This window comes from Truncatella angustata, assembly GCF_020726525.1.
Source record: "Truncatella angustata strain MPI-SDFR-AT-0073 chromosome Unknown BKA67scaffold_10, whole genome shotgun sequence".
Lineage (NCBI taxonomy): Eukaryota > Fungi > Ascomycota > Sordariomycetes > Amphisphaeriales > Sporocadaceae > Truncatella > Truncatella angustata.
The window spans coordinates 743,776-767,355 of NW_025763390.1; the positions used below are offsets into that span (position 1 = coordinate 743,776).

Sequence of the window (23,580 nt, forward strand, 5' to 3'; positions counted from 1 at the left end):
TGAATCTGGGGCTACGGTAAAGCCTCCTGAAAGCCTCTCAAAAGCCGTGATTATTATATTCTTTTAGTCGTTTCGCGCTTAGCTGCGGAGCTAGAGGCTTGATTCCAGCCATAAGATATTGTGAAATCCGTTTGAGCCTGAGACCACACCTTACGGCACTTTCTTTGTTATTTGTGAAGAGATGATGCCGATATACGTCAAGGAGCTGGTCCGTGAGTCTGTAGATTTCCTCGGTCTGCTTTTCGATCGTAGAGCCCTGCAACAGCTCGCCGAGCACTGCCGGCTTTGGATTCGTACTGAGCTCCTTCGTTATCTCCTTTCTAATCTTCTGATAGAAGATCAAACTATTTTGGTTGTCCTCGAGTCGTTCAGGTGCCACCCAAAAGCTGCCATGAGCCCGAGCGTGCTTGATCGATTCCTCGACCAGCTTTGTTCGCGTCGCGCCGACGAAATCGATGAGAACATCATCAACGTTAGACCTTGTATCACTACCTTCAAGGTCCGCTAGCAGCTCAACGAACTTTTCCTCAACTGCTTTAACTGGTGTCTTTCCGAATAGTGCAAGCTGCCGTAGGCCACGCACTTGGAAGACCGTGATGGCACCTGGACCCGGCTCCAAATGGTGCGCGAGGCTATCATAATGAGCTCTAAGAGCCACGCTTGCAAGATTATGAGCCCGCGACACGCCGGTGGCCCTTAGTTGACTCCAGAGCACAGTCAATGGATGAGCAAGACCCAGCTTGATTTCGCTGAGGCCCACAACGTATCTCACGAGCGACTCAGCAAGCTCGCGTCCTATGGCATCGAGTTGGAGGACCGCTGATAGAGTGGCAGTCAAGAATATAGGGTCTTGAAGGATGAGTAGTTGGCCATATCTGTCAAGACAGATGTGGAGCAATCGAAACCCATCTGGAGAATCGCGCTGCTGCTCTAATAATCTCGCCGCTCGTCTGATACACATCCACCATGAAGAGGCTCGCTCTAGGCTATCATTGAACTCATGACTGGCCAACTCCCATACCAAAGTCTCGAAACAAAAGTCTGTATAAGCGTGCATGGCATGAATCGCACTCTCGGCTTGATAAAGAACCGTTGGTGCTTGTAAACAATGCGATGATGTCGGGAACGATGAAACCGTCGGTACCCGACGCATGGCATCTATCATTGAGCGGTCCTGGTGCAGCGCTTTCTCGAATCTCTTAGAGCCAACTACACGTCCATGGATCGTACGTGGATGCATCTGGGTGCCAGTATAGATCTGCGCTCTGATACGATGCTCTTCCTGTTGACTTAGGTACTTGGCCAGGCCCCATTCCTTGAATTTAGACTTGTACATTCTCGTCCTGTTCAAGTATCGGTAAGTCTATCTTTGGCAGCATGACATCGGTGGTGGGTGGGCGTACGTGGCGTGGAAGCGGTGCTCAGTTTTCATGATATGCATCACTTCCCTCAACGTCCTGTCCTCGCACCAGTAAAGACGAATTATCATGTCCTTGTAGAGCTCTAGGTCTCTGCTCGAAACTTGATTTCCTCCATAGGACATAGTAGCTGGCATTGATGTGATATGCGGCCGCACCGCGAATCTGGCGCTGTCGACATGCGGTGCAGTGAGTGCTTTGCACTTGAACATGGCTCTAATTGAGGCGCTTGCGCGACAAGAACGAGGGCGGCATTCGAGCGTATGCTCCCTGGGCCCATGATCCATCTGCTTGGGAGAGAATGGAGTCCGACTCGTGCCACACTTCACCAATGCCGGAAAATGGTTTTGTGTAGGAGACTCTCTCTGATAACATTCACTGAAGCCAGAGAAGACGCAGGGTGGCCGAAACGCGCTTAAGTGTTGAAGTTTGAAAGTCACACTTCCGAAAATCGCTTCTTGTACAGTAGTTAAGTGGCAGGGATTCTTCGCGCCTGCAATGCGTTTTTAGACGCCAGGGCATCAGGAGCTTGTTTTCAAATGCTATCAGGCTAGCAGTAAACGGCAAAATCCTGAGAGGAAGTTTGATGGGTTGTCGGCATGAATTTACCACTGAATGCTGAATGAGTAATTCAACTTTGGTCAGCTCGTCATGCGTCGAAAGTGCGGAATGATACGGCTCTGCGCAATTCGCGCTTGGGAGGGGTGTCTGTCAAATCCGAAACTTTTGAACGACGATTTGATTACTTTTACGCCGTATATAGATCTCGCACCTATTACGCCCAAGTTTAATACTTTTATTAGGCCTTTAGAGGACAGTACGCACCTAAAGCCTTGAAGCACAATTGCCATCGTATCCTAAGTATTAGTTGCTTTTTCGCCACTACGACGAGGATTAACCAGAGTGATTGCTCGGTCGTACTCGTCCCAAGCCCCGAATGCACAGAAGTCGGATGGCATCCCCTGCCATGATCGAGCCCTCGAGAGCTGCAAATTACATCAGGATCGGAATAAACTCTTGACGATCACCCAACAGAATACTTCCATGAAATTTTGTAGCTACTATTTGGATATTCTCCCTAATTACCCGATACTATCACTAACGATGTCGAAATGGCTAGCTAGTAGTACCCGCAACATAGCTCGAGTGAGCGACTTCTTGCTGAGCTGCAAGACACAATAGCTCATCGCCAATCAACGAGCAATTTCTTTCGTGGTGGGCTCTCCGGATTAATCCTGAAGCTCATTTTGGAGATTTCACAAGTACGAAGAAGGCAGTCACATGCCCCTGCTCGTGATCTTTCGGAGTAAGATGACGTATCCAAGCGTGCAACTATCAACCATTTTTAGCTGCTTCTAGGAACTGGAGAATAGTTTGGATGAATTGGTTGAAGATTATAGCCCACAAAATTTGGGCATGGTTATGATAATGTGCTTGATGACAATATTCGCAAGAAATTGATTTCGCGGCGAGAGTTGCAGGCTGATTTGACCCGGTCAAACTTTAGAGATCGCTAACGATGTCGGTTTTCATGATAGATCCATGTAGACAACATTTTGAGCTGACGTTCTTTTGTGCCACAATGCTGCATTGAGGAGTCAAAGAACAGCATGTTTGCTAACGCCGGCTACCTCCGCTTATTGCCGCGGCTTATGTACTTCACTGGGACGGTCCCTCGCTTCAAGTCCACAGCTTGACACCCAACGTGGCAACTCTCACTCAAGTCGCCGGTTCGCAAAAAGGGCTATCTTAACAATGATGGAGAACAGATATTGCTTCGTAGATGGGTTTGGGCCTAGCAGGGCCACCAAGAAAGCCATACGCAGCCATGCAATGAAAGGCAAGAACGCTGGGAAGACTTTGCATCGACCTTCGAAACTAAAACAATTGGCGAAGCCTCGACACCTTGTGTATCCTGCCCAAACAAATTTAGCTCAGCACTCGAATCCCGGATATTTTTCAGTCTGTGAAAACCTAATTACAATCCCTAGACCTCACGGAAATGTCTTTCTCGCCTGTTCCTTGCCGGTCGTACTTACGGCGCCATCTCTACGGATAATCAGTCAATGTAAGTGTCTGAACTACGGTGCTGATTATATTTTCTTACATATAATCCTCTTAGTCCTCACTTCTGTCGCAGAGAAGATGTATCCCCCTCGGCTAGGTGTATCGCCAGATGAAGCGAGGTACATGTGGCTCCAGTTGATGTTCACGGACGAGGCGGGTGCGTAAACCTGTCTACTAGAATGAAGCCTCCAATTAGGCTGATTGTTCAAATAAACTTTTAGCATCCCGCTGTAGTATTGCCTTGATGGACGCCTGCAACGGATTCTTCTTCGGCGATAATCCTGATTCTCCTAGAGGTCTATACTTTCTTTCGGAAGTTTTGTGTCTGGTCAACGAACGATTACGGGGCAAGGAAGCTTTGTCAGATTCGACACTCTCGTTGGTTATCTCCCTCATTCTTCAAGAAGAGATGCGACATGATCAGGCAGGTGCTGAAATTCACTATGCCGGCCTCACGAAAATGGTGCAGCTCCGAGGTGGTTTGAACGAGTTCAACAGCAATCTCCCGCTGCTGCTGAAGATCTGCAAGTAGGCATAACCTGTCCCATCTCATAAGCGCGTTTGCTGATGTACTCAATTTCCAAGAATGGATATATGCCATGCTCTCCAAAATGGGGGTCCTGTTTTGTTCTTTTGGGATTGCCTACCTTCAAGTCAAACGGACGTTCATCATGTGTTGAGTTCCTCATCCTACTTGGATGGAGACATGGCTCCAGATTTGCGTAGGATCCTCGTGGATGCCCTTAACTTTTCAGCACAGGTCAACCAATGCTTAAATTTCCCTGCCTATGATGTCATCACATTTCAGGAGACGTTGGTGTCAATCTGTTGTCGCTTGAACCAATTTCAGCCACTAAAAGCACTCCGATGTGGTACGCCCATGGAAAGTGCCTATCATATCGGCCTGACAACTTTTATGATGACCCTATTTATGCAGTGGGACGGTCGCCGGATCTGGCACTATCCTCTGGTCTCCCGTCACCTCAGAGAAGTGCTCGAGTACGAGGAAATGTATGGATGTGGCGAATACGATAATCTCCTTCTTTGGGTGATGTTTATTGGCGGTATTTGGGTTTTGGCCGATCCCGATGGCTTTTGGCTCTTGCCTAAACTCCGAACTCTGGTTCGAAAACTGGGCATCAAAGATTTCGAGGGTGTTTTGAAACGGCTCCGAAGCTTCCCATGGATCAATGAAATGCACGATGAGGCGGGTCGATTTATTATGGATATGCTATAACCAGGGACTTGTGCTGTTTGGAATGACTATGTATCGGGAACGTATGGTTCCCGGTGTACCTGAGCTAATACGGGCGTATCATCTTACCATTTAAACTTCTGTCCAACCAAATCTTCGGACAACTTCCACAACCTCTCGGCCTCAGTGCTCGAGACCGCTAAGGGAACCGGCAAATCGCTAATCTGGCAATCCAACAAAAAGGCGCCATAATTTTCCTTCTTGCCAGGCCGGCGTTCTGGCGCTCCCAGCTTCGGATCAAGTGCCGCGACAATACTTGTCGCTGCACCAGCACCCTGAGTCTTGAATTGATACATTCCCTTTTCCAACAACTTACCCACGGCAGCTATCACGTGTGGTGAAGCACTCCTCGATAATTCTGTTGGGATTATGCCTGGGTGCAGTGATAGTCCCAGAATGCCATACTTTTCAAACATCCGCTCGGTCAAACCTATGCCAAATAGGACGTTGGCGACCTTGCTCTGGCTGTACGCTTCCACCGGGATGTAAGAAAGGTTTTCCGGATCCTCTGAACCCCAAGAGCGGTGAAAGTCATAGGCGGGCTGCTCTTGTTCTGGCAGATCTTTGTTCTTCTTTTCAAAGTTCAGGTCGGACCAGCGCATGGTTGCCACCGTGGGCGAGAGCGAAGAGACGTTGATGACGCGCGTCGCGCCCTTGGTCGGGTTCGCTTCTGCGGCTTTGATGAGCTTCGGCATGATCAGGTTGGTGAACAGGAAGTGGCCGATGTGATTGGTGGCGAACGTGATCTCGATGCCGTCTTCGTTGATGGTGCGCTCGGGGATATTCATGATTCCCGCGCTGTTGATGACGATGTCAATAGTCGGCACGTCGGCCCATGACAATACTTCTGCGGCTGCACCGCGGACAGCCTTCTGGCTGGAGAGATCGATCTCGAGCGAACGGTAGTCCACATCGGGGAACTTGGCCCTGAGAGTCTCAATGGTTTCTTTGTTTTTGGATGGCGTCCGGCTGGCAATGATCAAGTGGGCAGGAGATTGAGAAGCCTATGGATGTTAGTTGCTTGGAGCATGCTAGTTGAGGTGCGCCTACCAGGGCCTCAGCGGTGGTAAAGCCAATTCCTTTGGCGTTGACGCCTGTCACTATGGCGGTCTTGCCACGGACGGAATCTGCAAAAGCACGAGCGACCTCAAGACCTTCAGTCTTGTCGTTGAACTCTGGGTATGTGGTAGCGGTCATTTTGATGTGGAAATTTTGTTGATGACGGAATGCTTCGGTGCGTTGTCTTGATTGCAGAACTGATATGTGCCTTATGGATGAGAACAATTCAGAACTTTGGCTGGAGAGCGGCTAGGTTATATACTTGATCATTCCGGTAGGATACCGCCTACGGTCATGCCACGGGCGATCGCGAAATCCCACAACCCGACACAATGTCATCACAAATACGGATATACCGGATTGTACCACAAGGCCATGCATCACTTGTGTCGGAGTCTGAATATTAAGCCCAACCAATAAGAGATTTGGTGCCTAAAGTGGTATGGTGGTTTACGTTATGCGCGCCGGGGTTTATCGGGCATGGGAGCGGCCTGCTGAGCTTCGTCCAATGGGAGACTTACTTCCAAATGCGGTTACCGTGTACTATAGCCAACTTTGTTCTATGCATGCCACAAGCTAGCGTCATTTGCTTGCCACGGTGAACTCGCATGAGATGGGTATGATTTAACATTTCTCGATATGACATGCCTCAATAAGCAATAGTGAGGCTTACAGTTGTCCTCTTGAACCAGCGGTGTGAGCACCGATTGAATAAGTATCAGATGTTAAGTATTCCCAGGGAACAGAACACACTTTTACAATTTGACCAAGACTCTGGGCTTGTTACCGTAGTTAAGACGGTCGATGGATAAAACTATAAGACTCACTGAACTGATATTGGCACATGGAACATCGATTCCTAAGCCCTAATTCATGCTCACATGTGTGTCATTAAATGCCTCGCGTTATACTATCAAACTAGATACTTGACTATCTTGGTGATACTTCAAACATACCTTGGCAATTTTTCAGCCTCAGGCCATGTGAGAAATAGAAGTGCATTCGCTTCTTTCAGCGCACCCACAATATCAACCAGATATATCGCAACGCTCTCATCAATGGCTGTGCGAAAGGTACTCAGTCTTTTCACCGTTTATCTTCGGCCGCCCCTACTACCACGGTTGCTACCACCGTGGTTTTTACCACTTTTGACATGACCCTGCTTCTCAGGGAAGAAGTTGAAGCGCGAGGGCGGAATTCGTGGCAACACAAAAGTGCCGTCATCCTTCATCCAACTCCGAAAAGTACTCCTCAGCTCCGGCCTAACACCAACCGTGGGATCGAACGGCAGTCGAAGAGCCAGTGCCAGCGCCTGGGAAAGGGGCTCTTTTGAGTAGCCCTCCTTCACACTCTCGTCCATGGTACGGCGCAAAAAGCTAGTGAAGCTGGCTGCAGTGGGCACAGCTGCGAAGCCCATCTCACGCATAAATTGCGTGAAATCATTCACACCATGTAACCTCCGGACTTCTGCTGCGACATGACTTGCTGCACCCTGGGGCGGGCCACCATGCCTGTCAAAAAGTTGTTCACGAATGACGCTGAGCGGCTCATGATTGGGCCGCGCGGTCCGGCGGAAAAGCTCGGAGAACATGAGAAGACGGTAAGAGGTGCGCGAGACCTCAAAGGTTTTGTTAAGACGGTAGGCTGAGACTTCATCCGGTTCTTTGTAGGCAAGCTGCGGTTTGGACTTGAGCATCCAAACCACGTTGCGTGTAATGGCCTCGGTCACGATAGCCTTGCGTAACTCGGGTGTGACTTCGACATCGCTAATGAGCATAGCGACGAGAAGGTGGCCGAGGTTGGGGACGTCAGTCTTAGATCGCCGACCTCCTTGGAATCGAACGAGTAATCGGTTTGCCGTGCGCACTATGGTAATATCTTCCGAGGCGAGGCAGACAAGAAGATGGAAGAGGTGAAAGTATGACTCGATGGCCTTGTCTGATGCATGTCTTAGAGTAGACTTAGAATTGTGGCGGCCCCGGCGATCGACTTCCACGTTGTTCAGTCTAATGACAATCTCCGTCATAAACTGGTACAAGACCTGTGCGTTTGTGGGCTGTTCAAATTTGATGCATTGATATGCTTTCATCCTTTCCAATGACTGGTGGGCATTGAGTCTAACCCGGCGCCAATGTGGTCGTGAAATGGGCAGAGGAAGCCAACAGTCGAAGTAAACTCTATGAACCGAATGCCGAATTGCATGTTGAAGGAAAGCCTCGTGTGACAGAAGGTCGAACTCAGAGCTGATCCCCTCGTTGTTGCCGTGGACACCTACGCCAAGGTCGACTTCTCGGTACGACTTTTTCAACACAAAACATTGGAGTTCCCGCTGTCGCAACACATCAAACTGCGTTATGAGTTGACTCACACGGGGCCATGCACGAGCAAAGTTGGTGAGGTCCTCAAAGTCTTCAATCTTCTTAAGAATGATCAGCAGGATCTCGTTGGGGATTTTGCTGATTTGCATAGTGAGATCACGACTGAGTTCCACAATGCGTGGGTGGCTGAGTGAGTCGCCAGAGCTAGGCGAACCATTCGTGCTCTGGGCGGATGAGCTTTGTGTCGCGACGCCGGTCTTCTTGCGTCTACTCGATCTCTTCCCGGGTGCGTTTGAAACATAAGTAGCTCCAGGGATTTCCCTCTTAGCTAGTACTTGGGCTTCGCCAAAGTGACACTTATGGCAACTGAAAGGATCCTCCCGACGGACTGGACCCCACTTGTCCCGACCAGAGCGGAGGGCATTCCTGCGATATTCTTCCAGGTTGACGTGCTCACCAGGGTAGCTCTGTTCAATGTTGTCACTGCTGAAGAAACTCAAAAGTTGAATGGCGATAGTTTTCAACGTATAGGCTGGAGTATAGCCCTCGGCAGTATTGAGAATGGACGCGCAAATGTAGTGACCTATGACATTTGGGTGGACGACATTTGTATCCATTCTTACTCTTGGCGAACGGAGCGGGAACCAGTTGAGACCGTCAATGGTAAGATGCAGCTTTTCTCTGGCAATTGGCGAGAGAATCAAGCAAAGATGTGTAAGATCTTCGCCATTAACGTGCAGTTCAATATTTGGGTATGGCTTGCGACAAAGCTCGTCAATATCCTGCAACAGCCGCTTCTGGAGGCCGCCACCGGAGATTGATGGTTCTGCCAGAGGATTATCCATGTTGCCGGTTTGTGTAACTTCTGACGATCTTAATGAGTTGATTTTATGTGTTGAGAGATCGTGTGCTGTTTGTTGTTATAGTTGAGAAGGAATAAAATGCCGATTCGTGAACCTCCGGAAGCAACAACCTTGCAAGAGTCAGGAAAGCTTTGCAAGGCGCGTGCAGATGAATCAGAATACCATGAAATGGAAGACATCGTTCAACTTTTATATTTTTATTGTGTATTATGGAGCATGTTTGCCCGAGTCTGCAAATACTAACCATCAAGCCAAAGAGGAAGTAACCCGGCCGAGCCAGTGCAGGTAGGCGCAGCTGTCCTCACACTAGTCTAACCTAAGCACTAGTTAGCTACTGTAGTTAGTATAGTTGCCGTTTGACTCACATCGCTCGGTCAATTCAAAGTTCCAAGACCCACCGAGCTACAAAACCTTTCGGCAACCCTCAATAGTCCCGGTGAGGCACCTGGGCGATTCATCAGGGCCATGATTTATGGGACAATCTCCTATTTTCTCTATTCCAACCCTATTGTCGCATTTATGCAAGCATTGTCCAGATATTTTTTTCAGCCTGGGCTGAGCAAACGGACGGCACGTGGCGCGCGCCTTTCCTATACCAAGTACAGTTCCAAATTTCCGTAATGAACACTATCATTAGAGGGAGTTCCTCGTAAATGGGGAGTTTTTTCTTCTTCAAAGCCGTTCCTGCATCCCCGACAAGAACGGCTGACGTATGCAGAAGCATAAGTAATAACAGTTTGTCTGGTCTTTCAAGACATAGAATATAGAGCATAAAAAGTACCACCGGGACACTGTAATGAAGTACTCCTGCTGCCAACATTCCTATCCATACTTCTCACTGCCACTGTTCCATGGGTGGGGAGTTACGATTCATTGCCCCCAATGCCGCCATACAATGTGCATTCAGATTGAGGTTCTCGATGCTGCCCCATTTCTGCCTCAACGCTTCCGCGAGAGGCACTGGGTTTAGACCAATACCAGGAGCCCGTCCCGTCATAAGAAGACTAATGTCATGTGCAGCGCTGATCACGGTTTCCGCTCGAGGTCGACACACTTCATCGTATGCGCGAAGTGCTGAGGAAATGCTGGATCTCGACGTGGTCCGTCCTAACAGAGTGACTAGAATCAAAACTTCTTCAAAGGCTAGACCTGATAAGGCCTCATGACTTGACAGCATCCCATGAGCTGCATCACCCATAAGAACTACATTCTTAGAGGTGTAAGTCCGCGTCGGCACGTGTTGTATCTGGCAAATACCCGCGATTTGTATCGTATAGACACTCTGAGCAAGCTATCGTGTGTCAGTATTATCTGTTATGTGGATAGATTAATTGAGTAAATCATACCTTGACCATACCTTGACATGGCGGAAGCATATTCTGGGAGAATATTTGCTGGAATTCCTCAGGCGAAAACAGTTTTGCCCAGGCGAACTCCTCGTTCGTGCCGTCAAAAGTACCGGTGATTGATATTTGCACATCTTTGCTAGCATTAATCAAGTTGTGCTGCATCGTCGTACCATGTCCAATCCAAGTCACTTGTCGAGGATTTGTCGAGTCGAAGTTCTCTGCTCCAATCATTTGTCGTGCCCGGTTCACGGAAACTTTAATCGGCAAATTCCAAAAACCAGAAGGCTTGGGCACTTGAGCAGGATCCTTTGGGCCGACGACGTGAGCTCGGGTCTTTCCTTGAATCCCATCAGCGCCGATAACTACATCGTATCTTTTCTGAGTTCGGTCCGAGAAGATCAAGGTGAGACCCTTGCCCGGAGACCCTTCCATAATAGAGTCTAATCTCGTATTTAGGTGAACCATTCTCGGTGGAATGCCCTCCAGCAATTCTGTCAGGAGAGCTTGACGACTGACAGTACGATCTATGTTCGACTGCCCAGTGAAATCGACACGCTGCCCTGCCAGAGGTCCAGTGGCAATATAACAGTCTGCGGTGGTGTATATAGCCCCGGAGCGATCAAGACAGGACAGTATCGATGGGTCGATCAGCTGGAGGATGTCTTGGGTAAGCGCACTTAGCTCAATGCCAGGCGTCTCTTCTTTGAAAGAAGGTCGCGACTCGTACAGATCGGCTGCTATATGGCGGTAACGCATCAGACCTCTAAGCAGAGTGACACCCGTTAACCCACCGCCAATGATGGCTACCCGAATGGCAGTGTTCGAATCGCCCATTTCGTCTAGGGTCAAGACTCGTGATAATTGAAATAAGATACAGATTTCTGAGCTTAGAATATGAGTGACACTTGGTGGCAATGTCTACTTGGCGATGATGGGAGAAACTCATGGTGACTTAAGTAACACCAGCCATACCATATTTATCTCGAGCTTTGATTCTAATGGCAAGGTACAAATGGCATGATGAAGTCGTTACCTCTAGTGCCGAAGGAATTAACAAAAGGCTATTTTAAAACCCATAGTCCGAGATGACCAGGTTTCTTTAATGGTCAAGGCGGAATTTGGGTTGGTCGTGGCTAGTGTAAGCCGCCCATGTTTCTCTGCCGAAGTTGCTTTTAGACCCGTCATGTATAAAAACAGTTGACAGGGGGGTTATGGCTGGGCATCTCTAATAGTTGAATCCAAGCAACAAATCCACATCGATTATGAAACGCAACATAGGGCTGAGGTGATCAGCCAATGACGCGAATAATTTGGTTGAGGTGAGACCTAATGTGGTACCGAAACCCTGTAGTGATTGATGTAGATCATTGCATTTGCAAACATTGTTGGTACACGCACCTATATTTTCAGCCGCATATACACTCAACTTGGCAACATAACCGAACTCTCCATGCCGTTCGGTTGTCTCTTTGCAGGAGTCCTCGCATAAACAAGATCAGATCCTGCGAACATGTGCAACGAACTAGTGACGCCGATGTTATCGCCAGAAAGTATCCACCCAACTTTTTTGGCCTGTGCCGGGGGTTGATATCATATAAACACTATGGAGTCTCCAATTAGCGTCTAGTGGACCCGTCTTCCGATCGTGAACGCAAGGATGTTTGGCCTCCAATCTACGATAGATGTACCTGTCGTATGTGCTCTATGGTACCTTTGGACAACAATTAGCTGAGCGAGTCTAACGAGCTGGGACGAATTGAAGGACACAGCTTGGCACTGTCTGGCAGCCCTGCAACAGAGGATTTGGCAATGGCAGTTCCAGGCAACAAGATATGGCTTACCTTGCGTACTAGATCAGTGGCCACGACTGGAGTAAAGGCATTAGAATGTTGATTCTATGGCTTCGCTATGGGCAAGACTGAAGCTGGTAGGGTAGGCCGGGGATCTTGCGAGAGCCTCAACAGGATTCCTGGGTCAGTTGGGGGCCAATCCACTCGGCCGGGTGCCATAAGCCTAGGTTAGGTTAAGGTTAGTTAGTTTCCTCCCGCCACGGCCACAGTGACAGGACTGGCGAAAGGAGCCAGGCAGCGAGTTATCTCAGAATAACTCTGAGATCCATACCGATGTCAGAACTTTGATAGTAACCCTAGTCAGTTCTGCTCTGCATACCCGAACGGTGATCCATGCTGTGGAGAGAAAGGGACAAAACAGTAATCCAGGCCTGTGGAATTTGATGTCATTTGCTCCGATTAGCGCGCAGCGCCCCGCAGCTACCACAAATCAAGCCGTTTAGCGCCATTAAACGCAGGCAGCAGAATTTCACGAGGCAGTGTAATTTGGTTAGCGAGCGCCGTTTGAGCCTCAAATCCTGGCCGCACAATGCTTTGCAATCTTTCAACCGCAATTCTGTCGCCTAGAAGGAATGTGTAGGATTAAACTTTCATTTCTCGCTCTTTTCACAAAGTTGCTGGAACGCAATAGCACAGTATTCCAGGGAAAAGTCGGAGTCGAGCTTCGTAGCGTAGAGAAGTTTCAATGGGAATTCGAGACCTCTCAATCAACTGCCGAAATGTTCGTGAATATATTAACTTATCAAGTTTCCAAGACGCGGTATCATGTTGGCGATGTCGAAGGTACAATATTGTTTCTGTCAATATGAGACCAAACTGGAGGTCAAGTTCGAAGAGTTGTAGGGATTTATCTGCAGCATTTTAATCCAACACGCCTCGTTCTCATGTTTAATGAGCGCATACTTTCTGACACAGTCGAAAGGATGCAGTTAGCTCGTCGTTTACGACGTTCATTGTCCCTCCTATCAGTTGTATTTCTGGGATTGTCATTCAAAAGCGGGACTATGGTGGCCGCTACATAGCGAAGGGAGCCCCTAAACATCGAAGACTCATCAGACTATGTCGCCGAATCGTTCATTGGTCTCACACCTTGTACTTAAACTCAAAGTGAGCTGAGGTTGAGATGAACCAAGAACAACCCCATCTTAGAGAATATCGAACCGGCAGTGACAAATTAACATGTTGATGTAATCTAAACGCTATCTCGATCGTGGCTTGATCGCGAACTCGTGAAGACCATCCGCCATGAAAATCGGATGTAACTAATCAGATCGTCTTGTACAGGTCTGATCGTTATCAGGGAGTAGAATTGCTTAGCGATGGAGATGTCTATTTGAAACCCATGTGTGTCACAATCACGCATTTGAAAGAGCTAGATTTAGAACCAGATACATAAGGTCAAGATGGAGCTTTATACCTTCGATTTCCTTTATTGCAAAACCACATAAACTTGTCTCCCTTAATGTCACCCTACAACATATATTGATGCCAAGTTGTAATAAGCGCGATGGATCGAATTATCTTGTATTGCGACTAAGATACTGGTCACTAAAATGAGACTCTTCTTATTTCACTAGTTCCCTGATACAACGTGCCTTTTCACTGAATGATGCAATCGGCACGTACTGCTATTCAAAGTAATAATATCAAACGAGAATCGAGGGAATTCGTGGTCAAAGTGTAAGGCGGCAGAGTAGTCTACCCAAGTAGCTGAACAAGGAATCTAATTGTCAAAATATTAAGTCATCAACGGTAAATCTGACTGCGAACAGGCATACTGTCCAGTGACAGCTTTGAGGGTGGCCCCAAAGATGCGCGGTGAAATTCTTCAATCTCTGATTGGTTCCATATCATGCCCATGCTGTTAATCAGACACGACCCGCTTCGATTGATGTCACCAATATCTGAAAACAACCGTTCTTGAAACAGGCTGGTAGGTCAGTCGGCTAACAAGACCACGAGGAAAACTTCATAGCGATACCCAAGCTTGATTGTGTTCACGTCTCCCTAGCCATCTCAACACGAAAAATTGTGATGGATTAATATAAACAGGTGCTTCAAGTGCATAAGGTCGAGTCAGGGCGAAGTGTATACTTGCTACTGAAATCTTGGGCCGGCCAAGACATCGCGCTCGTCGAATGGTATTTTGGGTGAGATGATCACCCTGGCTGCTCACCAAAAAACATAACCCAAACGACATCGCGATGACGATTGGTCTCTACACAGTCGACTTTTGCAGCTCATCAAACATCAGTAAATATGAGCTCAATCTGGGGAACGTTTTGGATCATGCAACTAATACCCATAAGGCAAGTAAGTGCCCAGGTAGGAGGCCCAGGATGTTGGGCAGCGCTAAAGCTTGTATCAGAAGCTTGGCGCTAACCTAAACTCACCCAAACTCCGTTAAACTCAACGGCAACTGCAGCCCACGGGCCCTACCAGCATAGAGCCTGAAACGTTTCCCCCGCATATTAACATGGGATGATCTGCCTCAAATCAGGAATGAGACGTCGCGAGGGCATGCAATACTCAAAATAGATGTTTGGAACGTTTAGTCGTGAATGAGATGAACGCCGGTGATGGCTGCCATCCATACTTGGAGGTGCACTGGCATCAAAGCATCGTTGCCCATTATATGATCGGATGGTCTATAAAAACGCGGGTCTCATCCAAGTACAGAGATCTTTTTACCATTCCGCTCTCAACCTCACTTTCATTGCTCTTTCTCTCTTAACTTCAATTCTTTGGCTGGTCCATTTTGTTATTTGTCCTATTAAATATCCAAGTTTTTACAATCAGACATAACGAATCTTTCACTCATCCCACCACCAAAATGAAGTTCTTCTCCATCCTTCTCCTCGTGGCCTCTGTCAGCGCCATGGCCATTGAGCCTCGCCATCACGCGTAAGTATTCAATAATATAATCTCCCTATGCTTCCCGTTTTCAATTTTCTATGAAAAGAAACTGTAAACGGCATGCCCTCTGCCTAGTACCCCGTGCCGGAATCATAACCCCGAGTTCTTTCCTCTTCAAGGCACGCATGATTAGCTGACACTCCAGACAGGGGTAGAAAGACTGGACAGGCCGCTGCGGCTACCGGTAATGGAAACAATGCGAATGCCAATGCCAACGCCAATGCCAATGCGGCTACTGGCACTGGAGCCGCTGCCGCTGCGAACAACGCCAATGCCAACACCAATGCGGCTGCCGCGGCTGATCCGGCTTGCCTCGCTGCTCGGTATGTACCTGAGCGATAGATTCAATGCCGAGATATTACAGACGGCTAACCATCCGCGTGTTACAGCCACCACGCCGGCAGAAAGCAGGGCGCCGCCAATGCCGGAGCCAACGCTGCCAATGCCAATGCTGCCGCCACGGGTGCGACTGCTGCTGCCTGTGCCAATTAAGTGCGGCTATTCAACAACGGCATTGGCTTGATACCCGGAATTTATTTTGGGGACTCTGAGTACGTCGTAGACGAGAGTCAATTCATGCACGCTTGCTTGTTTTTTTTTTTTTAAAGCGCATATGCATTGGCATGTATGGTCTACGGCATAGCGGAGAAGTCGGTCTTGAGAGTTGCATTTTGAAGAAGCTTCAAGGACAATTTCAAGGGGCCTCATTCTATCGAGATATGGATACCGGTCGCTTCGAACATCACCCATAGTTGTAATAAGATAGGAAGGGAAATAATAAATGAGTGATGAGATCATTCATTAGCTTGATGTGCTTGCGTCAAACGTTACTATTGTTTGTGCACATATGTTGACGATCTCGTCCTTCTTGAGTGTGTGCAACATATCTGGATTGCTTCTTCAATATGCTGCACGGGTAGTATCTGGACTTTCTTTGTTACAGAGCTTTCAAAACATTTAAAAATTGAGACCAAAGACGATAAAATCCGGTACACTATAATTTGCCTATATATCTGATGGGCCACGTGAACTAATGGAGCGCACTGTTCTCGTTCTATGAGGAGTCAGCAGACTATAGGACTTAATAGAATATTGACGCATATTTAGTATAGCCCTGAAACGATTGCCGTCGGAGAAACTTTGAGTGCAAATATATCATAGCTTACGTTGGAATGTATTTGCTTTTATAATAATTATTACAAAAATTATATTCTCCTGCGACTATTGTTAAGAGTTCGTCTTCACATCAAACACGTGCTAATTACACCGAAAGTGGCGACGTAGGGAATATGCCACCATAGTTCATAAAACATTTTCCTTTCAGAGTAGGCTGAGGATCATTGCGATATCGAACTATGTTTTCCGAGCCTTCTTCGGTTCTAAGGCTGTAGTTGCGTCAGTAATTATGGTCCGAAATTGGAACTACGAGGCAACTTCAAGCAGTACGGCCAATACATTATGACGTAGCTGGAATGATCACGGAATTGGAGCGATCGGGTCACAAACTCAAGAACATACACGGCTCTCATGAGCTGCTCCGCTTGGCTGAAATCATCCGTATTACTTCGAAAGGTAAGTGATGAGATCCTGATAAGTTCAGTGCCGCTTGAAAGTATTAACATCGTCCTGTGCGGACTTCAAAAATGTGACACGCTCAGAACCGAGCATGTGAAACTTGAAGTTCGATTGGCATTGCTTTGGGTAGAGTGATCTCCGTAATGTCATCGGAAAGTGGCGTATGCTACTCACTGTATCACAGAACAACAGTATCAATATTGCTCATTAATCGCAAAAGAATGGACAAAGCAGGAACGATGAATCACGTTAGTTACCAACGTCATAAAAAATAGGCGAATCAAATGCGTCTCATACTTGTATCATTTTTGATGCCTCATACAATCTACTGTACATGCCCAAACGTCTGCATATCTCTCATGTGCTCCCGCCAATCAGCGATGGGATCCCAGACTTGTTCGGGAGTGTTCATAATACCGATGTTCTTTGACTTGACACCGTAGAGATACGGTTTTTCGTTCGCATAGCAAGCCGTCTCTTGTTCTTCCGGAACAATGCCATTCAAGAGGTATGCCTTGGCAATGCCGTCAGTGCAATCGGAAATGTCTCTGGAAGAATGTCCATAACCGTGATGGGCAATCAATCGAGCGTTTTCCCCCATCTCCTTGAGGAGGCGCCGCCCGTTGCGAAGAGGTGTGGCAGGGTCGTAGGTCTCAGCAATCAGCAACACTGGATTTTTCAGTGTGTTGTTGAGATCGCCCCGATAAGCCTCGGCTGGTTTTGGCCAATAGTCTGCGAAGTGTCGGCACGGGAAGACATCCAAAAATCTAGCGTTACCAGCAATCCATGATTTTGTTGTCATATTGTCCCAGAGTTCCAGCCACCAGTCGAGTCCGTCGGGCTGAGGTGCATCCCAGGCGTCTGCACATATAACAATGAGACCTAATTCGTCCGAAGAGGGGTTTGGTGGCGAGAGAGGACATGGTTTCGTCGGATCAAATTCCCAGTCTTGCAAAAAAGCCGCCGCAAGGGTCGAGTTTCCTCCCTCGAGCTCATAGAGCATTTGTGCCAGCGCTGGCCAAGACCTCGCGTTGTACATCGCACCATAGAGAGCCTGGACTAGCTGACCATAAGTGATAAGTGATGGTCCGCTGGTCTTGGTATAGCCCGGAATGGGGCGCTCGATAATCTTTTGAAGCAATGCATGCAATCTTGCTTCGAGTGCTTCCACTGTAACATCTTCTCCTTTGCGCGGCTTTGCCAACGCACAGTGGTTTGGACCAGCATTCACACATTCTCCTAGAAAACCGTCATGCCAGGCATCGGTACCATTATCTAGAGCAGTCCAGCCGAAACCTGCAAGTAAACGGTGGTCACGGACGTATTCTGTACCATCTAAAATGATGCGACCGACGCTTTCCGGAAACATGTTGGCGTAAGTCTGTCCGATGCCTGTTCCATAGCTCACAAGGTAGCCCGTCAGTTCATCCTCTCTCAGAGCCTTTCGGATCTCCTCAAGATCTCGAGCAACAAAAGAGGTGCCCATGAACCTTCCCAAGTCGCCGTGCCTTTCCCAGCAGCCATGTAAAATTGATTCATGCATAGCATCCGCGAACTCCAGCTGAGCGCGTGGCGATGCTACTGTTTCGCGATACTGTGACAGTTGCAGTGACCAACGATCGCGATCTGCATCAAATGGCCAACAAGCAATCGAAGGGAGCGAGGTGTTGATGCCACGAGGGTCCCATCCTAGAATGTCGTATTTGCCATCGGTGAAACGCCTCCCATCGTCCTCGGCGGCTCGCCAAACAAGATTGGTACCGCTACCGCCTGGACCGCCAGGCTCAACCACAAGGGTCCGTTCGCTCTTCTTCCCAGCGTTAGGATTTTGTACAGAAGCATCCAAAAGCGCCAAACCTGATACTTGATATTTGGTCACTGAGAGCCGTATAATGCGCTCATCTGACTTGTTGGTGTAATCGAGGGGTACATCTAGCCATCCACAGAGATAGATGCCCCGCCCAGCGTACGGGTCCTCAAGGTCCACTGTCAGGTTAGTGTCTGGATTTCCCCAACTCCAATGGTCGGGATTTGCATCAAACAGCGATGCCCACGTATGGTTTGGGTTCGCATTCTCTAAAGCCGGCGGCACGGTAAGGCTCGTGCAGGGAATGAATTGAAAAGGGTCGTCATGTGTAGGAAGGGTTCCGTATGGCGACGTTACGGATGTACGGGGCAGCTCCTCGTCGTCATCTAGTAAAGTCCAGGCATTACGGAGTCCAACATTGAAGCAGTACAGTGCTAGACAGATCCCGAACACACGTACAACTTTGAGCCGCTTCGATTCGTGAAGGAATCGCCCAGGTGTAGGCGCTTCGATATTAGGTTGCCCCATGGCAATGACGAGCAATGTGTTGTGAGAGGTAACGAATGGTCACGGATAACTTGATCAATATCTGCGGAGATTCAAATTTATATGACTGCCTGGATGGTGTCACCCGCGCTATAACCGAGCCACTAAGTTGAGTTAGTCGCATGCGATACAGGTACCTAATGAGACGGAGTTGGGAGGCTTGTGATGGCTTCACGGTGTGCACTGCGGCTCCGCCGCATACGACTGGCACTACACTCAAACAGGCAGGCCGTAAACATCGGAACTAAAACATCGGAGTTGAGAGCCGATGAACGCCATGAACCAAAAACAGTTGTAGGTTTGATCGAACAGAGGTGAATTTGGAAGTTCTTCAAATGACTCCTTTAATTTCTCTTTCTGCAACGAATATGATGCGGTCTGCCATCCTGAGCTGGTATGATTTGCGTTGTGATATGTGCTGTTTAGTTGCCGCAATTGCTAAACCATTGTATTTGTTCGGAACCTGCCCATAGTGCCAGCTAATTGTGCGTCTGTATGCATTCAACCCGTATCTATTCGCTTAGCACATATAATACGACATGTGCCAAAGATGCAACAGGAGAGCAGCATTCTGGAAACATCTTCTCACTCATCTCTTAATCAGACAAGTGCAATTTTCTCCGAATTGCCCAGATACTGGCTTCGGATTGTACTCCCAGGAAACGTGGCAGGGCCTAGACAGCCCTGAACAATACATGAGCACTGCGTTGCTTCGCAGGTAATGAGGTCACCAATAAAAGCTTAGCAAACAGTTCTCTTGATATGATTTTTTTTTGGGACAACAGCTGCTTGTCGCGCTCGCAGCTTCCGTTTGTATAGAAGTTTGTTGGTAAGATGGGCGCCTGAAAACAAAGACTTCGACAAAAATTATGTAAATGACGCAAACGTACATCGCATACAATCTTCTCTACATAAAACGCTCGCAGTTCTCAATCTCGCTACACCTTGCCACACCACACTCATTGCCTTCAATTCTACTCTCACTTCCAGTCTAGCAAACACGCCAAAAAAAAAAAAAAAAAAAGCCCCATTCAGTTTTCTCAAACTCAACCATCAACTCTTCTACCAAGAATTCAAGATGGCTTCAAACATTAACAGCCAGGTTATCCACGATATCACCACGAAAGAGCGTGAAAACACCAGCGAAGCTCGTTTTGTGCGTCAGACATATTTCGATGGGCAAAGAATCGTTGCTCTGAGCAGTAGACACCTTAGAATGGACAGAAGAAACTGAACGATCTGCCCGATCAATGTCGTACAAGCACACATGCGATCATGCGAAGGGTTATCGGCCCATACTGGTTCGCGATATTCTCTCCGTGATCTTGTTGCGATGGTCAGAAGGTCAGAACAGACCCAGGTGGTCTGCGTTGTTGTGAGTGTATTCAAACGGTAGTTTTTATCTTGATGATCATGCAGTAAATTTTTTTTAGGACAAAGATAGCTACAAGCCAACGAGTTAGTAGGGTCACTTTCACAACAAAACATAGTAAGAACTATCTCTTGGCACGTGCCTTCTAGCGAAAGAAAAAAACATAATTTAAAGTTTTTATAGAACAGGTATGTACTCAAACATGTTTAACATCACAACGAGGCCAAAAAGAGCGAAACATAGCGCATAAATATATCCGTTATCTTCGTGTATGGGCATCGGATCCACCAGATGTGAACAGGGATACGCCCTCCATATTTGTCTTGGATTAATTGCAATAAAGCATAACAGCAGATTTTTGCAGAGCACGTACAGAAGCTACCAGGTCATTATAGGTCGACTTGAGATAGCGCAACGCGTATGCTGCCAGTGATATTAATATAGTCAGCCCCTTCTTGAAGTTGTGCCGACGTGGTCTCTCTTCAGTCCATGTCTATCTTTTTCTTAATGGCATGATTTTCATATTTTACGCTGCACTACAGGGGAGCAGATGAGCACGCCCCAGTATCTGCCTATACCGTGTATCTCAGCCCACCAGCTCGGTATAGAATCAGCAGTGGTAATACATTGCCTACTGTTGCATCGTCCGAATAGGCTATAGTATCTTCTGTTGCCAGGAATCGGCCCACCTGGCGATTAGCAAACTTACATGCATTAGAAGACCAGAGTATTCTTTTTTTTTTTTTTGAATCCAGTTGGCTACGTTCCCAGGTTGTGAACTTATTTTCAATATTTCAAGGTTAAGCTTCGTAAATCTGTTATTAGGGCCCAGAAGCGTGGATAAGATCCACCACGAATCCTCCCGCTTCCCTGTCAGGTCCACCGAAATGGCCGCTTGATAAACGTCACCAATAGGATCGAGTTCGAGAGCCGTGTTTTATAGTGCTGTGTTGGAGGGTGACCCTGCAATCAGACATTGTCAGGCCGTTGAACTCGTGGCTTTCCTAGCCAGCATTCACAAGGTGATCCTAATTTGGAGCTGTCAAAATTAGATGGAAGAATTTGCCAAAAATACCATGCATGGTACGGTAAATCCGCGAGATTTTAACTTAATGGCTCGTTAAACCTCTTCTAGAAGAAAGAATTCCGTAGTTCTACTAGTTTTCGCGTTCATGTGAACCGTCAAACGTAGCAACCATCATTGTCGTTGCCAATCGTTAACATGTCGACCGACGACTTGTTCGACCTTATTGGGACATACGACAACCTTAGTGAAGCAGTGCCGAGTGCGAACAGTCGTGCAACGCTTCTGGGTACCGTTGTAACATTTCTGGTACGTCTACCGAGGCCAAATTCTATGTTGAAGCTAGAAAGATTGGATACTGACCATCAGTGTCTAGATCATATCATGGGGTTGCGCTTTATTTCGCTTCTACACGAGATTCTTCGTCATCTATTCCCCTGGATGGGATGACTTCTTCTTGTTACTTGTTCTGGTATGTCACTGTCGAATTCTGATGGAAAGTTTGCTATTGGCAGCGACTAATTCGTAACGCCGTGTAGCTTGCGAGTATCACGGGAGCGACCTGCATTTGCATGTGTGAGTAGAAAGTTCTGAAAATCATTACCTTGGAATTAAAAAACATTCTAACACGATGGAGTTCAGTACCCGACTATGGGCTAGGCCAGCATTTCATATATTTAACAGAGGATCAAATGTCGGCCTATTTTAAAGTGAGTATTTGATGCCATGAATCTTCTCCAGTCTCCCTGGATGAGTCAGTTACTCTTCAGTGAAATGATACTAAATAACAAGAATAGGGGTATTACATTGCGAATGGTACCTACATCCTGTCCACCACATTTATCAAGATTTCGCTTCTCCTACAATACCTTCGGGTATTTGAAGAACGTACTTTACGACTGATCTGCTGGTCCCTCCTGATTGTTTCTTCAGTGTGGGGAATGATCTTCGCCATCCTGGCCTGGATTCCATGTGCGCCTGTTTACGAATTTTGGGACCTCACAATGTCACGAAACGAGAAGAATTGCTACGGCTACGGATCTTCAAGTCGAACTGGCTTCGTCCGGTCGTATCTTAGCCATGCCAGCTTTAACATGACGATTGATATATTCATTCTCTCATTACCGGTGTGGCTGGTCGTTAGGAAGACCAATGTTCCCACGAATCGTTTAGGCCTAGTAGGGCTGCTGGGAGGTGGCTGCGTGTAAGTATTTTGAAAATTGGTTGTATATACATGTGTTCTGAGCTGACAGTGAACCTTTAGGGTGGTTTTTGTCTCTATCTGGCGACTAGCGAGCCTAGTAAAGCATCAAGCTGCTACATATCCGACGTTCGATCCGACGTGGTATTCTCCGATAAGCATCATATTGTCGGCCATCGAGGTGGATGTGGCGAGCATTTGCGCTTCCATTCCAGTGTTCTGGCCAGTACTGACAAACTCAGTTGGAGAAATCTTCGTAACCAAAGAGGTGCACATCATCCACGAGGAGCGAGGAGACGAATTTGAACTTCACCTTTCGCGCAGTGGCAGTGGCGTGACACACAGCAATGACAGCAGGGACTATCCAAACGAAATGATGGTCGGCGTCTCTTCGCATACCGGTAGCAAGCAATTAGAATTCAACCCACTCAGGAGTAACCCACTTCCAGGTGTGAATGAGAAGGAAACTCATACAGTCATCGTGCGGACGCGTATACGCAACGATAATGGCGCAGTAAAATTACAAAGCTTAGAGTCTCTCCTCTCTGAAAAGTAGACTCAGGAGACGAGATAATGTAAAAGTAATTACGAAGATCTCTTTTTCTATAACTTAATTATAGAGTTGCCAGAAAATATACATGTATGCATTACAATACTCGGGAACAGGACAACCACACCATGGGGACATTGATACCAGGATGCAACTAAAAGTAGCGGATGACTATAGTACACTGTCTTACTGTATTGGGTTCGTGGTACTCTTCGATTGTTGACGGCCAATGATCGTCTGTGATATAATGAACTGTGGTAAAACGTTGGACCAGATAATCGGACAAATATCGACTGTTTACTTCTCTGCCTGATTATAGGCATTTTCGATGTTTTCGTACAGAAATTTGAACCTGAATTTGAAGCACTCCAGTGGCTTTGGTGCCAGGTCGCGACCGCGCAGCCCCGGAG

General features: G+C 47.5%; 9 protein-coding genes across 9 annotated transcripts; 4 read left to right on the forward strand and 5 right to left on the reverse strand.

Moving 5' to 3' along the window:
* Positions 1-37: 37 nt before the first annotated feature.
* Positions 38-1,543, reverse strand: BKA67DRAFT_695914 (Clr5 domain-containing protein; the record flags this gene model as incomplete). The annotated part of the gene is made up of 2 exons (XM_046109326.1): positions 38-1,343; positions 1,404-1,543. 2 exons carry the CDS (start codon positions 1,541-1,543, stop codon positions 38-40), a joined length of 1,446 nt encoding a protein of 481 aa, XP_045952498.1.
* Positions 1,544-3,005: 1,462 nt separating this feature from the next.
* BKA67DRAFT_90909 (uncharacterized protein) lies at positions 3,006-4,764 on the forward strand. Its single transcript, XM_046109540.1, has 4 exons — positions 3,006-3,486; positions 3,541-3,642; positions 3,707-4,013; positions 4,071-4,764. The coding sequence occupies exons 1-4, from the start codon at positions 3,174-3,176 to the stop codon at positions 4,720-4,722; spliced, it is 1,374 nt and encodes a 457-aa protein (XP_045952499.1). The 5' UTR covers positions 3,006-3,173; the 3' UTR covers positions 4,723-4,764.
* A 41-nt stretch (positions 4,765-4,805) lies between these two features.
* Positions 4,806-5,937, reverse strand: BKA67DRAFT_540980 (putative short-chain dehydrogenase; the record flags this gene model as incomplete). Its single annotated transcript, XM_046100849.1, has 2 exons — positions 4,806-5,744; positions 5,791-5,937. 2 exons carry the CDS (start codon positions 5,935-5,937, stop codon positions 4,806-4,808), a joined length of 1,086 nt encoding a protein of 361 aa, XP_045952500.1.
* An 808-nt stretch (positions 5,938-6,745) lies between these two features.
* On the reverse strand, positions 6,746-8,962 carry BKA67DRAFT_595447 (uncharacterized protein; the record flags this gene model as incomplete). Its single annotated transcript, XM_046105164.1, has 3 exons — positions 6,746-6,861; positions 7,048-8,128; positions 8,168-8,962. The coding sequence occupies 3 exons, from the start codon at positions 8,960-8,962 to the stop codon at positions 6,746-6,748; spliced, it is 1,992 nt and encodes a 663-aa protein (XP_045952501.1).
* An 853-nt stretch (positions 8,963-9,815) lies between these two features.
* BKA67DRAFT_663862 (uncharacterized protein) lies at positions 9,816-11,163 on the reverse strand (the record flags this gene model as incomplete). The annotated part of the gene is made up of 2 exons (XM_046108265.1): positions 9,816-10,271; positions 10,327-11,163. The coding sequence occupies 2 exons, from the start codon at positions 11,161-11,163 to the stop codon at positions 9,816-9,818; spliced, it is 1,293 nt and encodes a 430-aa protein (XP_045952502.1).
* A 1,578-nt stretch (positions 11,164-12,741) lies between these two features.
* BKA67DRAFT_582916 (uncharacterized protein) lies at positions 12,742-13,001 on the forward strand. Its single transcript, XM_046104030.1, has one exon. The coding sequence runs from the start codon at positions 12,752-12,754 to the stop codon at positions 12,986-12,988; it is 237 nt and encodes a 78-aa protein (XP_045952503.1). The 5' UTR covers positions 12,742-12,751; the 3' UTR covers positions 12,989-13,001.
* Positions 13,002-14,664: 1,663 nt separating this feature from the next.
* On the forward strand, positions 14,665-15,885 carry BKA67DRAFT_582917 (uncharacterized protein). Its single transcript, XM_046104031.1, has 3 exons — positions 14,665-15,083; positions 15,245-15,418; positions 15,485-15,885. The coding sequence occupies exons 1-3, from the start codon at positions 15,013-15,015 to the stop codon at positions 15,585-15,587; spliced, it is 348 nt and encodes a 115-aa protein (XP_045952504.1). The 5' UTR covers positions 14,665-15,012; the 3' UTR covers positions 15,588-15,885.
* Positions 15,886-16,955: 1,070 nt separating this feature from the next.
* On the reverse strand, positions 16,956-19,193 carry BKA67DRAFT_582918 (uncharacterized protein). The gene has a single exon (XM_046104032.1). The coding sequence runs from the start codon at positions 19,003-19,005 to the stop codon at positions 16,996-16,998; it is 2,010 nt and encodes a 669-aa protein (XP_045952505.1). The 5' UTR covers positions 19,006-19,193; the 3' UTR covers positions 16,956-16,995.
* Positions 19,194-21,617: 2,424 nt separating this feature from the next.
* BKA67DRAFT_663865 (uncharacterized protein) lies at positions 21,618-23,176 on the forward strand (the record flags this gene model as incomplete). The annotated part of the gene is made up of 6 exons (XM_046108266.1): positions 21,618-21,728; positions 21,796-21,891; positions 21,959-21,995; positions 22,062-22,129; positions 22,217-22,623; positions 22,684-23,176. The coding sequence occupies 6 exons, from the start codon at positions 21,618-21,620 to the stop codon at positions 23,174-23,176; spliced, it is 1,212 nt and encodes a 403-aa protein (XP_045952506.1).
* Positions 23,177-23,580: the final 404 nt, after the last annotated feature.

What these genes read in the sequence shown, in the direction of transcription:
- BKA67DRAFT_90909 (XM_046109540.1), top strand. Translation starts at nt 3,174, where the DNA reads ATGATGGAGAACAGATATTGCTTCGTAGATGGGTTTGGGCCTAGCAGG. An exon ending in TCTACGGATAATCAGTCAAT is followed by an intron (nt 3,487 to 3,540) that starts GTAAGTGTCTGA and finishes TAATCCTCTTAG; the next exon opens with TCCTCACTTCTGTCGCAGAG. An exon ending in GATGTTCACGGACGAGGCGG is followed by an intron (nt 3,643 to 3,706) that starts GTGCGTAAACCT and finishes ATAAACTTTTAG; the next exon opens with CATCCCGCTGTAGTATTGCC.
- BKA67DRAFT_582916 (XM_046104030.1), top strand. Translation starts at nt 12,752, where the DNA reads ATGTGTAGGATTAAACTTTCATTTCTCGCTCTTTTCACAAAGTTGCTG.
- BKA67DRAFT_582917 (XM_046104031.1), top strand. Translation starts at nt 15,013, where the DNA reads ATGAAGTTCTTCTCCATCCTTCTCCTCGTGGCCTCTGTCAGCGCCATG. An exon ending in ATTGAGCCTCGCCATCACGC is followed by an intron (nt 15,084 to 15,244) that starts GTAAGTATTCAA and finishes CACTCCAGACAG; the next exon opens with GGGTAGAAAGACTGGACAGG. An exon ending in CCGGCTTGCCTCGCTGCTCG is followed by an intron (nt 15,419 to 15,484) that starts GTATGTACCTGA and finishes CGCGTGTTACAG; the next exon opens with CCACCACGCCGGCAGAAAGC.
- BKA67DRAFT_582918 (XM_046104032.1), bottom strand. Translation starts at nt 19,005, where the DNA reads ATGGGGCAACCTAATATCGAAGCGCCTACACCTGGGCGATTCCTTCAC.